Here is a 19,459-nt window from a genome sequence, read left to right as displayed (position 1 = left end):
CTATTAATAATTTACACTGTATCCCGACAACGCTTGCGCCATATTACATCGCATAAATTAATAATGTCGTTCGCTTGTTTAACTGCGAATCAGATGAGTTTTATTGACAATTTTGTTTGGAAAGAGCAATTTGCGGGATGGCCGCCCAGTGTCACCAAGTGGTCACCAAATAGGGGAGAATGGAGCTTTATGGGAGATATGAATCTGCTAACAATTGTGGAATGAATAAAGCCTTCGTCATAATATGTTATTGACAGCCGCTTTTAATAATTATTACAATTAAAAATATATATATTTCTTAAAGAATTTTACCCTCACAAATAATAACTATATGTAATAATGACTGTAGTTATACCAGATATCATTTACTCTTAGAAAAGATTTCCTTATAAAGATTTTTATAAGTGACATTTTGGAGACATATCTACCTATATTCCGGTGATTATATTCCCGCCAAACAAAAAAACGAACTTACTTAAGCTTAAACAATAAATATCTATTAAAAATATATTTTATAGTATATATTTTAAAAGCCTGTCAGGTCCATCATAATTATTATACACCTCAAGCCAACTATCGGCAGTCATGATGCAAATGTTTCCATCGCATTACTGTAACTCAATACTCGCACGAATGTACACAATTGCATTTGGGGTTGCATTGAGGAGCACGCCGCTATTATTGTGCAAACAGGGTCGGCTGTTCGTATGATCTATGCACCGTGTTCACCACTATGCATTAACTAAATTTAGTGCTGGAATTACAGATACTATGTTTCATGGAAGTTAAGGCTTTATATAGATATATAGTTAAACATCTTTTGTGAACAGTCATGTCTTGAATACCGTTTTGCTAATAACATAATGTTCGATTTTTAAATTATTGTTTTATATTAAGGAACTTTATAAATAGAATTAAAAAAAAATACGTAAAATATTTGTATGATGTAAGTTTCACGATAGTGGAGTATCTGAATCTGACTTGTACGATTGAATGTCCCTTATCGCACATGAGCAAAACGCGCTGTCGCCTCGAATTAACACAAGCTTTTGTTATCGTTCAATTTGATTTCGCCGCCGGCTGCTTTATTATTTTAATGAGACTCAATTTTCAGGGATAATTGAATGGACGTCGCGCTGCTTCGATTATTCCATTGAACAGCCAGGCACAGGTTGTTTATATGGAGGCTGTGTAGAAATCTAGAATCTGGAATATAGTGAACAGTGGGGTACTCGTTACTAATATCATACTTGTGTTAATTTAGCTTTCACAACTTAACACCTCAAAAGACCTTTAATTTACCTCAAATGTATGAAAACATTGAATCGAAAAGTCGCAAAGTACTCAAGCAACGAATGATAAATGTATGCAAATATAACTTAACAAATGTTCACCTACAATATATATTATATAGTTTAATAAATAAGTAACATGTAAATGTTACTTTTGTTCGAGAAGAAGGTTTGGAGATGCGGGTTGGTGGATATACATGTGGCCGATTTTTATCGATACGTGCAGATTTACTCACGATGTTTTACTTCACAGTCGAGCACGAGATGAATTATAAACACAAGTTAAGCACATGAAAATTTAGAGGTTCTTGCCCGTGTCTTCAACCCTCTATTTTCGGTTATGATTGTGTGTTCTAAGTGTGTGTTCCAAGACCAGCGCCAAATAAAAAATATATATCCCAAAGATATTTTTTTTTTTTAAATGTGGTTAATTTGCCCAATTATCACGCAAAAGCCTAACGATGTCACCGTCTAATAACCTCATTGTTTGCTAAAACTTGCCAGTTCAACCCCACACAGTAAACAAAGTAGTACAATTATACTAGTGAATTATATGAGACTTTATTTCGCGTTTAATAGCTAACTAGTTTTACCTATAGTTACAGTTGACATAGTGCCGCCAGTTTAATTAAAGGGGTGCGTGTTGATTTGTAGTCCAATATGAAAGAGTATGTTCGATAATGTGATTTCAAATAAACATTTCAACTCTGACTGTACAAAAAGTATTACAAAAGTTTTTGCATATCATATTTTTCAAATACTTTAAAGACAACAATATAATTTTTGAAGCATATGACAAAATGGAATCCATGGAAAATTCTAATCATATACCTATGTATGTAAAAAAATCACGCTGGTCACGTTAGTAGTCTAAATTTATAGCGGTTAAAATTGCAAAGCGTATTTAGGTATATTGTATTTAGGTATATAATATTTTAAATGTTTTAGTAAACCTTCTCGAAAGGCTTTGCATTTTTTGGTATAAGTTGTTATAGAAGATATATACTTCAATAAATTATGAAAAAATACGAGTCTCTCGTAAGTTAATACCCTTAATGGGGCGATTTGAAGCAAGCAATACACGGGTTAACCGCAGACCACAGCACGCGACTGATCCGAGTCCATCGTGACCTCATTTATAACATCAAATATTATATTTTATTTATTCTGCTAAAAAAATCATATAAAAGTGAAGATTCATTTTTAAATGACTTTTGTTCATTTTTTGTCCACAGTAGTAAGTAAAAGTAAAGTTCCTGTGAATGTCCCTCTGATGGGCTAAAACTTTCTTTCGATTTGAGAAGAAGGTCTGGAGCTTTTTCCATCACGCTGCTCCAATGCGAGTTGGTGGAAACACATGTGGTAAAATTTCAGTGAAATTAGACGCAGGCTTCTTTACGAGGTTTTCCGTCATCGCTTAGCACTAGATAAATTATAAATACAAATTAAGCACATGAAAATTCAGTGGTTCTTGTCTGGCTTTGAACCCATGATCATCGGTTAAGATTCATGCGATAACCACTGGGCCACCACGACTCACTAACACACAATTATTATTTAAAAACTGCGCTTTTGTTAAGCTTGATTCTGTTGCTTATATCCGGGCAATGTGTCGTGATCAAAATGGTGACTTTGATTATAATAAGATACTAACTGTTGCCCGTAACTCCTTGAAACTTTTTTTCCTAGTAATCCATTATGCGTTAAATGTGGTCGTTAATTGTTATCCAGGTCCCAGGCTACCTCTATGTCAGATCATGCGGTATCGAAGAAACCACTTTTGCATTTTCTATGAATTTTAGAATGAATGACTATATATATGGACTTTAGTTTTCAGTATGCATAGTTGATTGTCAATAATTTCAAAAGATACAAAATATAATTTCAAAAAATGTATTTATCAGAGATAGCATGGACTAGCCTTGGAAGATCAGTGGACGACCAAATTATATGTATGTTTCACACATCATAAAACTCAACTAAAGACAGCGTTATTCATCTTTTATAACATTAATTTTAAGATTTTTTTTAAATTTATTAATTATGTAAGTAATCAATCAATATTTTAGACATCTTTTGATATAACTGTTTAGAAATCACTAAGTTGTTTAACTAAGATCAAAGGTTAGAAGATTACATTAGTGTCATTATAATTATGCGGTTAAGAATAAAAGCGATGACAGACGTATATTGGTATTGCATTATGTTATAAGTGCATTAAAAAAACCGTTACCATACTGGTGAGAGCTTGAGTTTTGACAGCTCTCGTCACGTGACTAGCTTTATAATTTTTTTTTCAATCTTCCATTTCGGCTCAATTAATAATTGTCTATTAAATGTTTTTATTGTTAATTTGACGCCTTCATTTCACTCATAGACATGACGCAATCTTGTTTGGTTAATAATGTCATTTTGACAGATATTTTGTCATTATAAATAAGAATGCTAACAGCGCTGTACGAAAGCAATCGTACGCCATCTTTTTTAATGTTGTTTTTTGGAGTTCATTAGTGTACTGTTAACAGTTTAAACTATAAGCAAAATTAAGTGGGTATTTGTAACTAATAAAATTGTACAAAATATTTTAGCATTATGTCGTTACATTCGTAAATTTTTCATTAAAAATTTTGATTATATTTATTACTTTTCAGTCTAAGAAACAATTTATGTATTATTATTAGTTACTGTCATTTGCAAGTGACCATGATTCATTTACTTTGATATAAAATAAATCCTTATCGATATAAAGTAAGGATATTCCTAAAATCTAGGTAATTGATTAAAATTTTCCACTGTTTGTGTTTTTGGTTGTCTTCGCTCACTAGAAAAAAATTCTGGTTTATGTACACAATTGCATAACATAAAAAGAATGACATATTTTTCATCTCAGTACTACATTAGTTTAATTTTATATTTGCTTAAGATAAGCAAAGGCTGGGAACGGAAGTTGGCTGCTGACGCATGTCAAGTGGCGTTGATAATATTCCTTAGCGAATGAAAAATGTAGTTTCATTCATTTTTAAGATTTTTGTATGTTGATGAATCTTATCCTTTGCGTTCGAAAATAACCTTGAACAGATAGTAGCAAGTCATAACTACATAAATTATACATTTTAGTAAAGAAATGGTAATTTACTCGACACGTGATGGCCGAAACAATTATTGCATATAAAAATAATTATTGACAATAAATGATAATACCCATTTTTGAAATACATTTGTATTTATAATCAATGTTATAAAATTGTAAGCTGTGTTATAAGGACAAAAACTTTGAGACATTTACAGACGTATAAACATGACAAATAAATAAATGTCTCTTGTTTGACTACGGAACCCAAATATAAATTCATTGATTTTATTATATGGTAACCTAAAATGAAATAAATAAGAACAAATTATAACCCGGATGTAGAACACAATCGAATGATTCCCACATGCCTCCGATAAAACAAAACAAGGTTTAAACATCTCGTCTAAACGCTGAAATAACAAACCGATTACGCCATGATCGGTGCTATATCTGGGTTTAAGTAACGAGCACATTGAGATTATGACCGTTCATATTTCTAGCTAGGATAAATTTTATTAATTTGGGTGTAAACTTCACCCGACACAGCAGCGGTAAGTAGATAGGGCAGGTTTCTTCGAGATATATTTTTTCACTCGCTCGTCGGTTATCACTTGCGTTGAAATGTAAAAACAGTTCGGGTAATCTCACTCAGCGATCCAATATTTAATAGTTTTATGATGTATTATCAAAACAAATCTCAGATAGTTACTATGAAGCATTGTGAGTACGTTTCAGATGCAATTGATGCGCAACTCAATTGCCTTGATCCTAGTGATATAATAAATATATATATATATATATCGATTTATTTTTCATGCTCAAAAGTTTTTTTTAATTTATATACCTTATAGCAAAATAACGTTATGTTGAGCAAGATTAAATATCTAAGCATATTTTATTTCTACAGTAAATTTTTGTTTTGTCATCAATTTTCACGTACAGTCTAATTAATTACTTTGCAAAAGATTATCATCGGAATCTCTAAAAACGGACAAAAAATATTTTACGTGTTAAAGGTTAATTAGTTTTACAAGGTTAATTAATTATCAATTATTAATATAAACGTGACGTTATGCATTACCATGGCCAACAAAATACTTGGAGATATAAAGATAGAATATATTGCACATTTGATAAAAACTATAGATACGAGCATATTGACAAAAAAACAAGCCATGTCTAGCTCTCATTGTGGCTCTTACCGGGTGCATGTACCTTTTTTATTTTTACGAAACTGAAAGTACTCATTACCATTTTGATATTTATGACAATGTAAAACTTTAATAATGAAAAAAGAGTTTTATTTGACTGACTTTGATTCTCATTTGGACGTTATATTGATGTATATAAAACATCGCTACAGCAACAAACCGGTACGCTGGCATTTAATAAAATGAATGAATATTATTCATGGCTACTCACCGTTTTTATTTATGCGATATAAACGCAATTAACGTATTACACTGCAGTACTTCAGGCAAACTACTTATATTTTTTTTCTGGTTGGGTTAACATTGTCCATTAATTGGCAAAGATTAAGCGATAAGGACAATGCATCAACAGCTTACAACGGTTTATTTATTTTTATAATATATTGGAATACGAATCGAATTTTCCTAACCGTTAATTTTATGTATAAAGTATCAAGACTGTTCATTCATAGGTTCGTACAAACAGAAGCGGTCCATACAAAAGGACTTAACGTGTTTTTTCTTCATATTTTATTATGAACTTCTGTTCAACATCCAGATGTTTGAGTCTGATCAAACAAAAGATTTTTCAGACGTACTTACCGTAGCGTCAGAATGTAACTATTACGGTCTTGATTTATGAATAACTTGTGTTTATTTTAAAATTCCCGCAAGTATTGAAATGTACACCGGAATGTGTGTTTATGAACTAATCTAGTTGTTCGCATCTTTATAGAATGTATTAAGGAGAATCCTTACGATATAAATATCTTTGGATATATTCAAAGAATTTAATTAAAATAATATTAACGCGCATTGATTTACATTTAATTTTCAATATATAAAATGAGACCACATTATTATGTTTTAGATTACCTTAATAATTTAGTTTAGGTTAATTTTCATTTGTGTTTGTGGTTTGTGTTATTTGATTTAGAATGCTAAACATATTGTTAAGCAAAAACATGTTATAATTAAAACAAATTTATTGAATTCTTAATATAATTATTAAGAAGACAAGCCCTAGTAAAATTTAGGATTAAAATTAACGGAGAATATTTATAAATCAAATGATCATATCAAAATTCCATGTTAAATTGATATGTCGACGTAATAACGGTATCTGGACTGATAAAATAGATTATTTCCTTGCTCCTTGTCGGCAGCTGATGTTTTTCTAATAACCTGTTTAACAAATCATAACGTTTATTTTCGTTCGACACTAAACGATCACACGTCCGGGACTCTATTCTGTTTCAAATCTCAAGACTGTTTGTTTTCATTAATTTAGTTTTTTTTTATTAAATATACATTATGAAATTAAACATGACAGAGTTCGTTGTTTTTTGATGAGTGTTTTGTACTTTAATACTTTCAATTAGTTTATTAGATTTATACTCCAGTTTCACTTTTGATAAGACTATTTAGATATTTTCGATTCAATAAAGATGTGGATATTATGTAACAATGACTACTGCCACTGATTAGGTTATCAGTAAAGTCGCCAGTTGATTACATCTCCAATATTTTTTATTTTTTTTATAAATCCTTATTTGACGAATATTTAATGTCAACGTGCAATACAACAATGAATAAAACTATTCTAAGCAACCAATACCGAACATCGCACACTTAAAACCAAATTTATCTTTCAAGTTACTTTTTAATGGTTGTTGATGAAACACTCGTATTATTCTATTTCTAAATATCTACTCGTTAAAAGCCGCTGTTGGCATATAACTTATATATGACTCGACAATATTAGTTGCCAGAATTAGACGAAATTAATTTGGGGTCCAACAGATTGTGTTGCTCGCCAGGTAGCAATTTGTTTTTTTAAAGCGTTATAACAGAACGTTTATAAATAAAAAAGGCAACAAATGGCGGGAACGGTAGCAGATATTTCTGATTGTTGCTGATGAACCATATCACTGTAAATGGAAACTATTAAATCCTTAAAAACGACACAGTAGTACCAATGCATTTGTAAATTGAACGGAATTGTGTTATATCCGACACGGGTCGAGAATTTTTAATTTCTTTTTAAATCATTCGCTCGCTGAGAAAAAACTTGGCGCCAGGATTCGAGACTTGATTCTAATATTAATTTGCGGAATGACTGATGTATTGTTAATTTGTTTTACTTTGATTTTTAGGATGCGGTTTCATCTTCTAAGGAAAGGTATAATAATAAAGCACATATATGCCTCTTCTAGCATTTCTAATATAACTACTAACTAGGTTTAAGTTGTATAAAATTTAAAACAAGTTTCAAAGTTGGTTTAAATAATACATTTTGTATTTATAATAATAATAATAATAATAATAATATCCTGGGACTTTATTCACACACGGCCATCCCAAATTAAGCAGAGCTTGTGTCATGGAAACCAGACAACTGATATACTACATATACTACTGTTCTTTTGTAAATACATACTTATATAGATAATTACAACCAGACTCAGAACAAACAGACATGTTCATGCACACAAATGTCTGCCCTGGGTGGGAATCGAACCCACAACCTTTGGCGTGAACGGCAGGTACCAACCACGCCAAACGGCTCGTCAAAATTAAAATAACATTAACGCGCACTGATTTACAATTAATTTGCAATATATAAAATGAGACCACATTATTAGGTTTTAGATTTGCAATGTTATTAAATACATAACAAAATAAAATGGCCTCTAATTATTACTTGAATATGTGTATCGTACAAAATAATACATCGAAGTATTTGTACAGATTTTCTCACAATACTTTTCATTATAAATGAAATGGACTAGGGTGTGACATTGCAGTCGCAGGGGCGGACGTCCTGGTCATTCGTCCAGAAATTGTATAATTTGACACAATAAAACAGTTCAGCAATACAGCGTGCGTGAATGGTTATGTCCGAACCAGCAGCCGTCAAAGAGTCCGAACAAAACGTGCCAAACGCACTACGACCGTTTCAATGAAAAGTGGAAAATGAAAAACACTTACAAAGGAAAATGTTATCTTTTATATTTTTTTAATCATTTAGGGTTTCAATTTTAATTTTTGAGTTTTATATTATTGAGATAAAAATATGAAATTATATATGTTTATAAGTAGTTTGAAAGATTTTTTTACCAACGATATGAATCACTGTAGACTACAATTTCAAATCAGAAATACGTAAGCTAATAGTTAAAAAGAAAATTTCATAAAAGCGCGGGGAAATGAAATAAAACGACAATATGGCGGGAGCTATTACCAGACTGACAATAGAGTTACGACAAAGGGAATGTAAGAAGGCTTTTCAGTAAAAGAGATAAAGTTACATTGAAGATAATATCATACCTTAAAGCGGCTGAATGCGGCCATTCATATATTTTGCATCAAAGTATGATTTAATGATGAATAATGAATAAGAGAGTTCTATCTTATACGGAGCCAATCGCTTTTAAATTAAAATAAAACCATGAATGCAGTCAGTTACAAATGAGGGTTCTGAACGAAGGCATGTAATATTAAGTTAACAAATAATAATTTCTAAATTTCTTAAATGTTATACCAATCGTTATAAAATTTACTATATGTCGTTTTAATTGTTTTAATGCTATAATGCTGTACATAAATTATATTAATATAATAAAATACTTGGAAATATGTTGCGTAAAATATTATCATGAATATCTGATATTTTTCATTTTGCAATAACATTATACTTGTACATATTTGTGCTTTTAAATAATTAAAATATAAATTTTTGTGATTTATTTAACTTTATGGTCATATCTATTCATTATGAATATTAAGCTGTAATTATTTTTATAACGAATATCAACTCACAAACTCTTTGAAAATGTAGACAAAGAATTAATACAGAAGCCGGTATCAGAAATTAATTCAAAACGAATAAAACAAAACGAATTCGCAAGACTTTCTGAAGATGACGTCTCTTTCTTCTCAGCAGTCATCGAGTTTCCTTTGTAATTAAATATTGAAATTAAGAAATGAACAGCCGCTAATTACGAGAGCTTGTCCCTTGAGGGCTGATTATTTTGCCCTAGCGTTGCTCGCTAAAGGGATGCGGGACGAACGCTCTTATTGTATAACCGTTATTATAGAATACTGTTGCAAGCAGCGACTTTAACAAAAATAGTTTAAACATTTGAAATTATTCAATTATAATTATCAATATTTTTTTATAGAATAGGAAGGCGGACGAGCATATGGGCCACCTAAAAGTAAGCGGTCACCAACGCTGTCTATGGGCGTTGGTGACCACTTAATAAGCATTGTAGGAACTAAGATGTTATGTCCCTTGTGCCTGTAATTACACTGGCTCACTCACCCTTCCAACCGGAACATAACTGACAAGTACCAGTGACAACGGAACCAAGTACTGCTCAATATTCAAAGCAAACTTTAAAATCATTTTAATTAATCTTTGAATATTAAAAGTTTTATTTCAACGAACTAAGCTACAAGGTCACAAAATGGGTATATTGTTTAATAGAAATAAAAAAAGATAATATAATGTCATCATAGTAACAACAGCAACATAAATTCAGTGTTTGGACATTTCAATTATCCGGACCACGTGGCGTGCCGACAAAGTTCGTGCCAACAGTAATAAAAATTAAAAAAAAGAACAATATAAAAAAATCGTTCTTCTTTCTTAAGCTTGGGAATTAGGTGGGGTGTTATTATTTATCACTTCTTCTGCGTGCTTTATTCAGATATATTGATTACTATATCAACATGATTGCATAGCCAAATTTAAGCATTAATATGGACAATATAAGATTAAACGTGAAATAATAGTAAAAGAATTGCAACGAATGCTATTCTATTTTACTAAAGCTGATAATTAAAATATACTATTTAAATACTATTAATTTGAGAGCCTCATAAAGGATAAAGAATAAAAATAATAATATTATTATACTCTTTTAAGAGAATTAATATCTAAAAGAAAGAGATAAAAACTTTGTTTCATAAATTATATTGCATATTATTTATGTGCTATGTAGCTATATAAATTTATTAATGTATAATATATGAAAAAATACGGAATCATTTTGTAACAGAATATAAGTGCTTAAAATATATTAATACTACTTCGAATAAAAGTAGTAATATAAAAATAAATAATAAACAATGATTCTCCACCGTAAATAAACTAGTTAAATAACAATCTCTAATAAGAAATAAAGCAACTATAATAACATTTCTTCATTATCAAACGGAGTTAGAGATAAAATAGTCTGATCTTAAATTTGTACGGAATGTCTTTATTAACTGTCATCGAATCAAGGCAGCCAGAGCTGTTTAATACTCCATCAGACAAACGTAATTAGTTTTGTAAATAAAATGCCTCAAGAAATTGAAACGTACCGGCTACCTGGCAATGACTTGCTTTATTAACTTATGATTTCTTTGTACACTAAATGAATAAAACGATGCTGCAATTGTTAGACCGTCTACAACCGATATGAAATAAAATATTATACTCGTAGTTCTCGATAAAGAAAATTGGTCGTTGCTGTGATCGATAGATTGTTATTGTTAGGTTTGCTTTTTTAATCTTTAATTATCTTTTATAAATTACGATTTGTCTACGTATATATATATATATGTATGTATTCCTTTGAGGCAAACTCCCGTATATTTAGAAAATACTTCTTATAAATCTGCATATAATAATCGCTGTTTAGATGTGTGTTATGTTTGTGTTTTTGTTTAGCGACTAACTTATTGCACTTATACAATTACAAAAAAGTTATTATATAGTAATTAGATTGTATGTACATTTACATAACTAGTGTTACGTACATGTTGATTGCCTTTTATTATGTTCCTTGGAATAAGACATTAAAAAATATACTCGTTGATATAATTTCAAGTGGTCAAATATACTTTATGTAAAGAATGTATAATTGCCTAATAAGACAGAAATAGAGTTAAAACGATGCTAAGAAAATAAATTACGTATGCTAATGTAATATTTAATTGGTCCTTGGATAAGGTTAATAGCCTAGGGACAGGTAATATTAAAAGACCGTTGCTCCATCTGAACATGAAATAATTGCTAAGCAGTACTACGCTTCCGAAACTTTTCCACCCTAAGCATTTTTTATTTAATTTTTATTTTTACGACACACTTAAACGTGGCTTTGCTTTCATTTTTTATTGTTACTGTCGATGTACCCTCTAATTTTTGGTTACAATTAAATTTTTCTTTGCTTTTTTTTATTAAAACATTGTTTTTAATGATGTGAAGTCTGCGCTTTATTTGTTTATATGAATTGCCTAAGGTTTTTTAACATAACTAATGTTAACTAGCATAGATTAGAATTGTTTCTGGTAAATCAATAATGTTCGTTTCTCTTCTTCTCCAGGTACTTCTCAAGGTGAATAGGTATTATAATTTAATCAAGGAATGAATCTCTCGCTCCGACCGGAACTCGTTTACAAAATAGAACAACGCTTTTTATAACCGAAATCATTTATCATGTTTGTACTGAACCCAAGACAAACTGCTACTGCGTTTGAGTTTACCGTAGATAAGATTACGTGCGTTTGTTTTACCTCGTCTACCGATTCCTGAGCCATTTTTTAAGACAGAGCTTCGTTGTTTGGTGTAATATGGACACGGTATTTCCGAGAGAGGTGTATCGTGAAAAGGAAACGTCGTTTAAAGAGATCTCTAGATGTTCTAAATGATTACAAAATGATAGTGAAATCATTTCTTACCATCAATACTAGATTGTGCTAATGTAATGACGGCAATAATCGGCATTGTTATTATTTAGGGAATATAAGGTGTTTTGTACCTACTCGTCTATAAAATTATAAAATCGTATATATTATTGTAAATGAAACAAATTATTTATTTGCAATGAAGTCGTGAGAACAAAATTAAAATCTTAGGAGGTTCAAAGTGTAATTTTTGTCAATTATAAGTGAAAAAAATTACGTCATGCTTCAGAGCAGATTTTGCAATTAGGTAAAAAGTAGAAAAATTAATCATTTTTCATCATTCAACAAAATTATTATATTTATCATTATTAGTAATAATGATAAAATTGTTAAGAACGATCATTCCTTGACGTTTTTTTAACAAATCTTTATTAATTATATAATATATTTTCTTTACATTAACGTAAATAGTATTACATTTTTTCATATAAACATTCCCATACGAATTATAGTATCGTGTAAATAAATCGGACGCTCGGGACTAAAAAATAATATATAAACAGATTATGTCTATTAGCTCGCCATCGGCTGTCAGCGACTTATATTTGGTCTTTTCACTTTTTTTAAGCTGCTCGTCTTAGGGAAGGATGTTTACGCTACGTGAATGTTATGATTTAGTGTTAGTAATTGGTAGTGAGTGTGAACACGTCCACTAAGAGTCGAGAATAGTAACACGAATATAATAACAGAGAGTCGATATCTATTCATAGTTTGTATGAAGCTCCGATTGTTTGTACTCTTAATAAACGTGAGGAGCTAATATTGCTCTGTTTTTAAAATTCCAATATGTAGTATATATTTTAAATAATACTATATCTACAAATATATTATAGTGAACATGTATATTTGTTAAATGGGCTATCTATCAAGGGTAGATCTGTCAGAAATATCTGGGGATCCTTTGTGGTTGCTATTTGATCAGTGACATGGGTAGTGAGTGATGAATATTGCCAGGCAAATATAACAAAAAGCAAAACTATCTGCGGTGTTAGTTTCACTAGGGCAGAGGGTAGGGTTGATCGGAAAGAGTATAACTTATAAATATGTACGGTTCGCTGTTTACTTTCTGCAAATGTAGAGAAATATGGCAAATATTTGTTTTTTTGATTCATTTAATCTATTTTATCCGGACTTTAGCAGGCTAAAATAAATAATTCAGACAGTATTGTCTTATAGGCTAAGAAGGCGTTGTACATTAATTACGTCAACGCACACGGAGAGATTGTTGGCGTTTCTTGTGTACATCGTTTAATCGGGGAATTGTAGATTTTAAAACAGCCTAAAGAAAACTTTCCATACAAATGTTATTGTAAATTATCATTTGACTTTTATCTTATTGTAACACATTTACTAATCCATATGAAAATAAATGGCAGTCATTTAATATGTTTTGCTTAAGTAAAAATCTTTTGAAAACTAAATGTTTAGAATAGTCGATTTCATTGAGTTTCATCGAATTTTTAATGGTATGGTTTATACGATTTTTCACAATGTGTAATTGCTGGATGAGTACTAATCTTAGAAGCTTGGAACATAATATTAAAGCTGTTCTAAGAATCATGGGCGCGGTTGGTGGGAGGTAGACTCGTAATATTTTATTTTAATTTTATTATTTATCGCCTTTTACATTATTAATATCAATCAATCTTAAAGCAAATAAGAAAAATTCTTGAACCAGTGCATCCTTAAGTAAACGATCCTGAATTATATCAGCTATACATTGACATAAGTCGATAATGTTCTGCACTTTGCACGGCCATATAAATCGTTCGGAAATCGTTGAGTAATAAATCGAACGCTTTTTAATGGCAGTTTATCGGAGTGAGCTTTGGTGTTCAGATTACGGTGTGGTCTAAGTGGCGGCAAGGGGCACGCGTTCCTTATCTCTGTCCCTCGACACTTTCAATATTCGATTTCGTCGCTTTGTGTTTTGTTTGATTTTGCGCTCCCGAACGTTTGTTATGATAAATATAAATTACATAAATAAATAAATGGCTATTTTCTTATAAATAGTGTTTATAGTTACAGATATATTTGAGTGTTTACCCCTGGCTTAAGAATATATCTTTTTAAAAAGTGTAATTGAAATATGTGAGGTATATAAATCCCTCTGACATGTATTGAATACTTGTCAGCTATAAACGAAATCTTATTTGAAACTAAAAATATCAATAATCAATAAAAAATCTACTACGGTCAAGTGGACCGTAGCACCTTGAAACCCAATATTCGATTAGGTGGTAGTCATCGTTTTGTTTGATTTTTACGCTTCCAGCATTACATTACTGGAGGAAGGTGTTAAAAATAAATTAGTTACAATTTTTGTGCGCGTCATTTTCCAATTTATTGTCGCTATTTTGGTATACATCTGTCGATGTGCGACCACCGGAAAGACTTTTTATTGAGTCATGAGTAAAATTTATTGTTCTAAATATTATGCTTGGTTTCTTTCATACGTTTAGTTTAATTATTAAATTTATTATGTTAAGACCGAGGTATTTTAAGATATTTTTTTAATATAAAATTTATAAAAGGTGTTTGAGCATATTAGAGATTTGTCTGATGCAGAACTTATAATATGTAGATAGTGAAATCTTTTATCAAAATGTCACACCAAAACAGAATCGTCATGTTACCGAATCGCCCCACCTACCGAAAACGAGATACCACAATCCGAGCTAATGGAGTATCTCATAATGACGGTTGCTGACATAAAAATAAATAGGCGAGAGTCAGTTTCTGCGTAAGCCGATACTATGATAACAGCATCGCTCCCTCGATAATTGTCGAACTTGTCCGACGATATGAGATCGTTGTAATGTAACTTTGCAATTGCTCTATTTTATTGCATAGTCTGATCATATAGCGGAACTTCGTAAGTCGATAAAATTATTGCAAGAATGCAATTCATAATTTCGAAAATCAGTAAAGAGTTTCTTAGAACCTAAATGATATCAACAAACGCAGAGGCAGAGGCATAATCATAGTCAAATGTTTTATGCAACACATACCGCTGAGCACAAATTATGAACATCACATCTCAACAAATCACAGTGGAGCTTACCTGGGCTTGAAGATGCAATCTTTAGTGAAGATACAGTAAAACCGTTTGTCGGCAAAGTAGACTAGAAGCTCACCCAATCTCAACGAGTACCTAACCACCAACATGATGTTGGGGCAATCCCATTCTCAAGAAGAATTGTCGTCCGACGGCCGGCCGTAAAAGTCTACCCCTGCAGCTTACACATTGTATCGATAAATTAATAACAATAGAGCACGAAACTTATTGTTAGTATAGCCCTCAAAAACCACTATTATTATTCTTAAAAATCGAGGAAATTCATATTTTAGATTTTTCCTGAATATGGTCTTGAAATAGTTTTACCATAAATGATCATTTTAATATAACATAGACCGTAGTTTTTTGATTACAAGTTTAACTCGTAGGTTTATATTTTGTCGACTGTAATAGGCTTAAGGGTAAAGATTTAGGTGACAAAGTTTATTGCAGCCAGGAATATACTGTACACTATTACTTGACCATAAATCACGGATGGGAAAACAATAAGCGTGAAATTGTGGAAACTGCGGACGATGTCTTACGGTATTAAATCTTAGGGGGAGTGAAATAAATAAAAATAAATCTGGGTCTACCCTCACGCGAGAACATGATTTATTAAATAAATCCCGTAAAGAATCTTGCACAAGGAGACTTAGATACCCGCCCCATTTCGTTTTAATTGTTATTAATTAATTATTTTTGTTCCTTTTTATTGGTCACTTGATACGTATTTATAGGGTAATTATTATAAAACTTCTCTGACAATTAATGGCAATGAACTGAAAGTGATTTCTTTTGTATTGCTCAGAACTGTCTTAAAAATCACGGGTATTGGGTACCTCATAGGTATACAATAGATGATAGAAATAAAACTTTTTGCCCGTTCTTTTTTTAGTAAGCAAAAAGTGAGCAAAAAGTTACTTTGCATTATTATTTCGTTTTAATATTAAAAAAAGAATCATTTAAGTAAATTTTATAAATATTTTATTTTTTAGGGACTAATAATAATTTCATGCCTACGGTATTTATAATATTATAAGACCATGTGTTTTTTTTTAAAATGTTTATTTTATATATTTTTTCTTTTTTTAAATTATAAAAACACACTTTAATATCATTTAGTCTCATGGCAAAAATGAAATAATTTTATAAATTTGATGCTTTCGAAGTGTACTAAGTTTTTCTTGGGATAGTCTGTAATATTTTAGTTATAGTTTTTTTTTTTATTAAATATATAATATTTTTTAAAGAAGATTCAGTATAATAAAAAAAATACTTACCAACATTTTGTTTAAATTAGAATTAAATGCATTCGAAGAATTACGTACTAATGTTGATGTAAAGTAGATTTTTGTCATTTATGAACACAATATACACAGAACAGTGGGTTATCTTGGCATGCATTCATTTTGTATTGAATTATCAATGTTGCAAAATTATATGTAATTTGTTAGAATTGCACTTTTTACAAGAATTTATTCCACTTCACCTGTTAGTATGTAGATATAAAATTTTGCAACTGCATTTTAAACCAGTTCTACCCAGCAAATAAGCTAAATTAATTTTGCACACACTTTTGGTACCGATGTCAATTGATTTTAAATTTGAATTTTAGAATTTAGGATAATTAATTTTTTATCCTTTTCATGTCTAATTGAAGAGAAATGATCGTCTCCAAGCTTCGTCCGGCGCTTAAATTCGTAATATACCGCTCTTACAAACGCTTGATTAGCGACTGCTTAGTTAAAAACCAATTTCTCTATTTTTGTGATTATAGATTTGACATACGAAAGAAGAAAACAAAGCTTTGTTTAACTAATCACCGCTAAACAATCTTTATAAGTAAAGTCTTAAGAGGTTAGATGTTTGATATTAGATGAAAATTGTCTTATGAACGTGAAATGGAAATTGATAGTGAGGGCAAACCAAAACGCACGCAGATTATATTTAATTGTTATTTTATATATTCATTTTTCGTCACATAAAATCTATCGTAAGTATGTAATGCAATGTATGTAGTATTAATATCTATTCTGGTTATTTATAAGCTATATCCACTTTATAATCAAGTACAAGTATATATAATTATTGGGTTCATTGTAATTATAAATTTGAATATCGAACACAAAATTGCGAGATCCAATTCTTGGCGACTTAGACAAATGTATTATATTCTAGCAACCTTTCTATTTGTATATCTGTGATCAACACATCAAATAAGTAATTCCCACACATTTCCGTGTCTTTTACAAATGATGTGTAACTTGTCTAGGCCCGCTGATTTTGGTTTGATTCCTTCATTAGAATAATATGTTCTATGTCATTTAAATACTCACGATATTATTACACAAAAAAACTTGTAATAGCTCACTGTTTAGTGTAAGTGCATCGTCATAAACGGCAGTAACGTGCTACTATGTCCGCAGCTCCAGACCGGGTCGACCACCGAAGCGCGCGTCCGGCGTTGGTCTCTCGCTTGCTGCGACGCAGTTCCCTGGACACCCATTCAAGAAGCACCGACTTGAGAATGGGGATTACTCGCCTTATGAAAACGGACATATGAGTGGTAAGTTCTTGTATACGACACAATATATGGAACTACTATTTTTAGGAAAACTTATAGTGTTTCGTTCGGTATTATCTGAGTAAATTATATCGTTTTACATATAATCTATTTCATCACATGGAATTAACGAAATTACAATCAAGACGTTAAATATCCGACTTATAATATAAATCAAAGGAAACGATAACGTGATATGTGATAACATCGAATTGGGTCTCTGGATGCTCCGGATAGGCGCCGGATGTTAAGCCCCGCTTCTCGGGTGGCATGCTCCTCATTTCATATACAAATTACACAAATACAAAATTATCCTAACACAAACGGAGAAAAGGGAATAAAGTGATTAAATAGAGCTCAGCGTAAGACGGCTGGCAATCAATCATTTTTGTCGCTTAGACCTTTGTTGATTATTTTGTCTTTCATCTCATTTATACCTGCGTGTTCTGCGAGTTCCGTCTCGCTTCAGCTTAAAGTGTCGTGCCAGACAAGGGAGCAATTACATTCGTGATCTTGCATAAGCGACACTTGCTTATCGCGCACTGCCGCATTTGACTTTGAGTGCAGTTTGTTCGCTTTTTTCCCTAAATTTGCAATTCGAAACACTTTCCTAAGTTCGATAGCATTGTTTTGTTTTAATTTTTTTATTTTACTCGGTCTAAATATTATTTTAAAATTCTTAATTTTTAATATGAATAACGTTATTTATACTATTTAACTACACTACTTACATTAGCAATAAATATATGTATATAGATATTGTAACAATAATATGTGAATGTGTTCATAATTTATCATAATACAAGCCCTTATTTAACCAATATTATTTTGACGAGTCATTGACAGTGGTTTGTAGTTGATGAAACTCACACACTGACACTATGTCTTGGAGCCAAGACACATACGTACATTTATTAACACATACATACACTCGCATCGTCAGATAAATGTCAATGTTTAAATGAGTGAGTGAGGTGGCGGGTGGCCCATTTTCACCCCGTGAAATAATAGGATACGAAAATATCCGAGGCAGAATATAATCCTCCTAGGAAGGTTGAACGGAATGGAAATAGGAATATGAAATGCGTGGAAGGGACGTCGGCCCACGTGCGTCCGTGAAAGGGTTGATGTTTATCTTTTGGTGATAAATCAAAATTGATGCTCATTTCATCTCGCTTAATTTTAATTTCGAGTATGTGTTATGGCAATAACACGATTCGTTTTATCTAAACCTATCTACCATTTCATAAAGATAAAACTTAGACACGTAAAAACTATTGACAAGATTAGAAAACATTATTAAAAATGGCATAGATATGTAACGTTACACATTATTTAAATAAAATTTAAAGTTTTATTGAGTTTAGTCTTTAGTAATAGTATGAAGTATACAAAATTAAACGTAAAAGCCTTGGTAATATATTTGACTAAATATATATTAATATTTTATAATAATTATTCAATGACAGCCCTATTATTATGGAAACTGGTATGAAAATGATGTGTTGATAATAATTAAAGGTTTCGTACGATGTCGCTTCG

The 19,459-nt window shown here is 31.0% G+C and overlaps 1 protein-coding gene across 6 annotated transcripts in view; it reads left to right on the top strand.

Moving 5' to 3' along the window:
* The window catches only part of LOC126771249 (dachshund homolog 2), a 133,508-nt gene that overhangs the window by 38,791 nt on the left and 75,258 nt on the right, over positions 1-19,459 (top strand). For 4 of the 6 annotated variants that reach the window (XM_050491037.1, XM_050491035.1, XM_050491033.1 and 1 more), the window contains one exon: positions 17,781-17,920. In XM_050491037.1, the coding sequence (XP_050346994.1) occupies positions 17,781-17,920 (140 nt within the window). The remainder of the gene's footprint in view (positions 1-17,780; positions 17,921-19,459) is intronic. The other 2 variants (XM_050491036.1, XM_050491034.1) reach the window with 1 other exon arrangement.

Source organism: Nymphalis io, chromosome 10, assembly GCF_905147045.1.
Source record: "Nymphalis io chromosome 10, ilAglIoxx1.1, whole genome shotgun sequence".
NCBI lineage: Eukaryota > Metazoa > Arthropoda > Insecta > Lepidoptera > Nymphalidae > Nymphalis > Nymphalis io.
Note: the sequence above shows the minus strand (reverse complement) of the source record. Positions and strands in the feature narration are given on the sequence as shown.